This window comes from Osmia bicornis, unplaced genomic scaffold (assembly GCF_907164935.1).
Source record: "Osmia bicornis bicornis unplaced genomic scaffold, iOsmBic2.1, whole genome shotgun sequence".
NCBI lineage: Eukaryota > Metazoa > Arthropoda > Insecta > Hymenoptera > Megachilidae > Osmia > Osmia bicornis.
Window position 1 is genome coordinate 1,341,320 of NW_025791318.1, and position 1,871 is coordinate 1,343,190.

The following is a 1,871-nucleotide window of genomic DNA, read 5'->3' on the forward strand; positions in this document are numbered from 1 at the left end:
ACGTTATTAAAAATCTCTCTAGACCTAGTGAGCGGCGCGAGTTAAGTATGATCTCTTGTGAACTGCAGTATAGTGCATGTACATCAGGACTGCTGCCAATTTCTCATATAATCGTTACAATTACAAATGTTTTCAGCCGGACCTATAATTTTTCTCTTACAACTTATCAATTACCAAGCTTGCCATACCGTAATCAAATCGTTATTGGCAGCATCGTTTGTTCGGGTATTTTTAATTTTGCGCCGCCTCCGAAAACTTTGAAATGTAATTGGTATCCTATTTAACGATTAAGTAGATATTATTAATAGCTATGGAATATTGGTATAAATGAAATAGAAATTATTTTATACTTTTTAGTGCATTTCGAAGTCGGATGTTTTTTTTGTTAAAAATTATTTTATTTCACAATTTTTAGTGGAATTCAGAGAAACGAACAATATTTGTAGGATGCCGTGCAGTTATATGTCAATGGGAATGGTTTAGTAAGGATCAATTACTGTTAGTTAATAAAAATAAAACAGCAGAACACGGAATAACATGTTTTTTAAATCACTTTATTAAGAAAATAAAAAAAAAAATTTTGGTTTTAGTAGAAGCATAATTTGACAATATTACCCCGGCCCCCCCTTCCCCTTCCCCTTCCGCCTGTTCCACTCCCCCCCCTACCCTGACCCCCCCGGTAACCCCTCAGGCGCCGCGATCTCCCTGCCGCCACTCCTCTTTCTGTAACGTATAAAAATTGAAATTATTAGATATATATTTTTTTCATTAAAATATTATTATTATAAATATTTTCCCTAATATTGAACAGCAGAGATGTTCTGATAAGGGCAATATTGAATTCCTCTGTACGAGGCAATAATTCATCATATAAAAAGAATCTGTAATACATACTTCGCGGTGGCTTCGCCTCCTCGCCGGATTCCATCTCTTGCACCTGAGGGAGGGGCTCCTCCCTCGGTCGGTGATCCTCTTGTTGCTGAGGGAGGAGCTCCTCCCTCAGTTGCTGCAACTGCTGTTGCTGTTGCTGCATTTCCCGATGATGCTGTTCCTGCTGCTGCTGCAGCAGCAGCTGAACATCCCTGAACATTTGTTGATCTGATAGAGAAAACAAAAAGAAATATATATATATATACTGCAGGCATGTTTCTGAAATATTCACAACATACATTTTGCACAGCTTCTTTTACTTTTTTCATGTACTCTTTAATTGCCATTATTAAAGATATAAAAATAATACTTACAATTGTTATCAGATTCTCCCATTTTTTTTTTATGTTTTTATTATGACTTATGTTCTGAAACAAAAATATTTGTTTAGTAATATTTGTAAAAAAAAAAAAAAAATAAAAATATATAAGCAACAACAGTTACATTAATATTAGTTAATGACTAGAGGTAGAATGTTATCGATAACAGTGACATAGTGTTTATATTGTATAGAACGAAAGTCACACGAACGGCGACAAGACCGTGTATATCGAAACACATCTATACTTTTTAAAGTGTATCAGGATAACTAACACTCAATATGTACTTCTTGTATAGTTTTATTATTATATTCACTGAATACGAACACGGAAACTATTTTTCATTAGTGACGAAAATTTTTGATTGTTTGAATTGCGAAATATGTAATAAAATACAATCAACTACGTATGTTTAAACATCGACAAAAGCGATGAAAATGACATTCGAAATGTATCAGTACTCAAATAATAATATTTTTTTTTAAATTAAAGTTGTAGAAGAAATTCTAATTAGTTTTAAAATGAAGTTGTAGAAGAAATTATAATTATATGAATGTGCGATTTCATACCAAGTTCACTGTCGACCAGTATAAATTAATAAAATTATTCGTTTGTTCCTCC

General features: G+C 33.0%; 1 protein-coding gene across 1 annotated transcript; it reads right to left on the bottom strand.

Annotated features, from left to right (window-relative positions):
- Nucleotides 1-479: 479 nt before the first annotated feature.
- Nucleotides 480-1,277, bottom strand: LOC123989005 (protein URE2-like). Its single transcript, XM_046289731.1, has 4 exons — nucleotides 1,245-1,277; nucleotides 895-1,098; nucleotides 667-723; nucleotides 480-496 (listed from the first exon to the last, which is right to left on the bottom strand). Exons 1-4 carry the CDS (start codon nucleotides 1,264-1,266, stop codon nucleotides 480-482), a joined length of 300 nt encoding a protein of 99 aa, XP_046145687.1. The 5' UTR covers nucleotides 1,267-1,277.
- Between the last annotated feature and the right edge of the window lie 594 nt (nucleotides 1,278-1,871).

Coding starts and splice junctions, on each gene's coding strand:
- LOC123989005 (XM_046289731.1), bottom strand. CDS start 1,266: ATGGGAGAATCTGATAACAATT. Junction 1,099..1,244: donor GGGAGAATCTGATAACAATT/GTAAGTATTATT, acceptor TTTCTCTATCAG/ATCAACAAATGTTCAGGGAT. Junction 724..894: donor GGAGGCGAAGCCACCGCGAA/GTATGTATTACA, acceptor TATACGTTACAG/AAAGAGGAGTGGCGGCAGGG.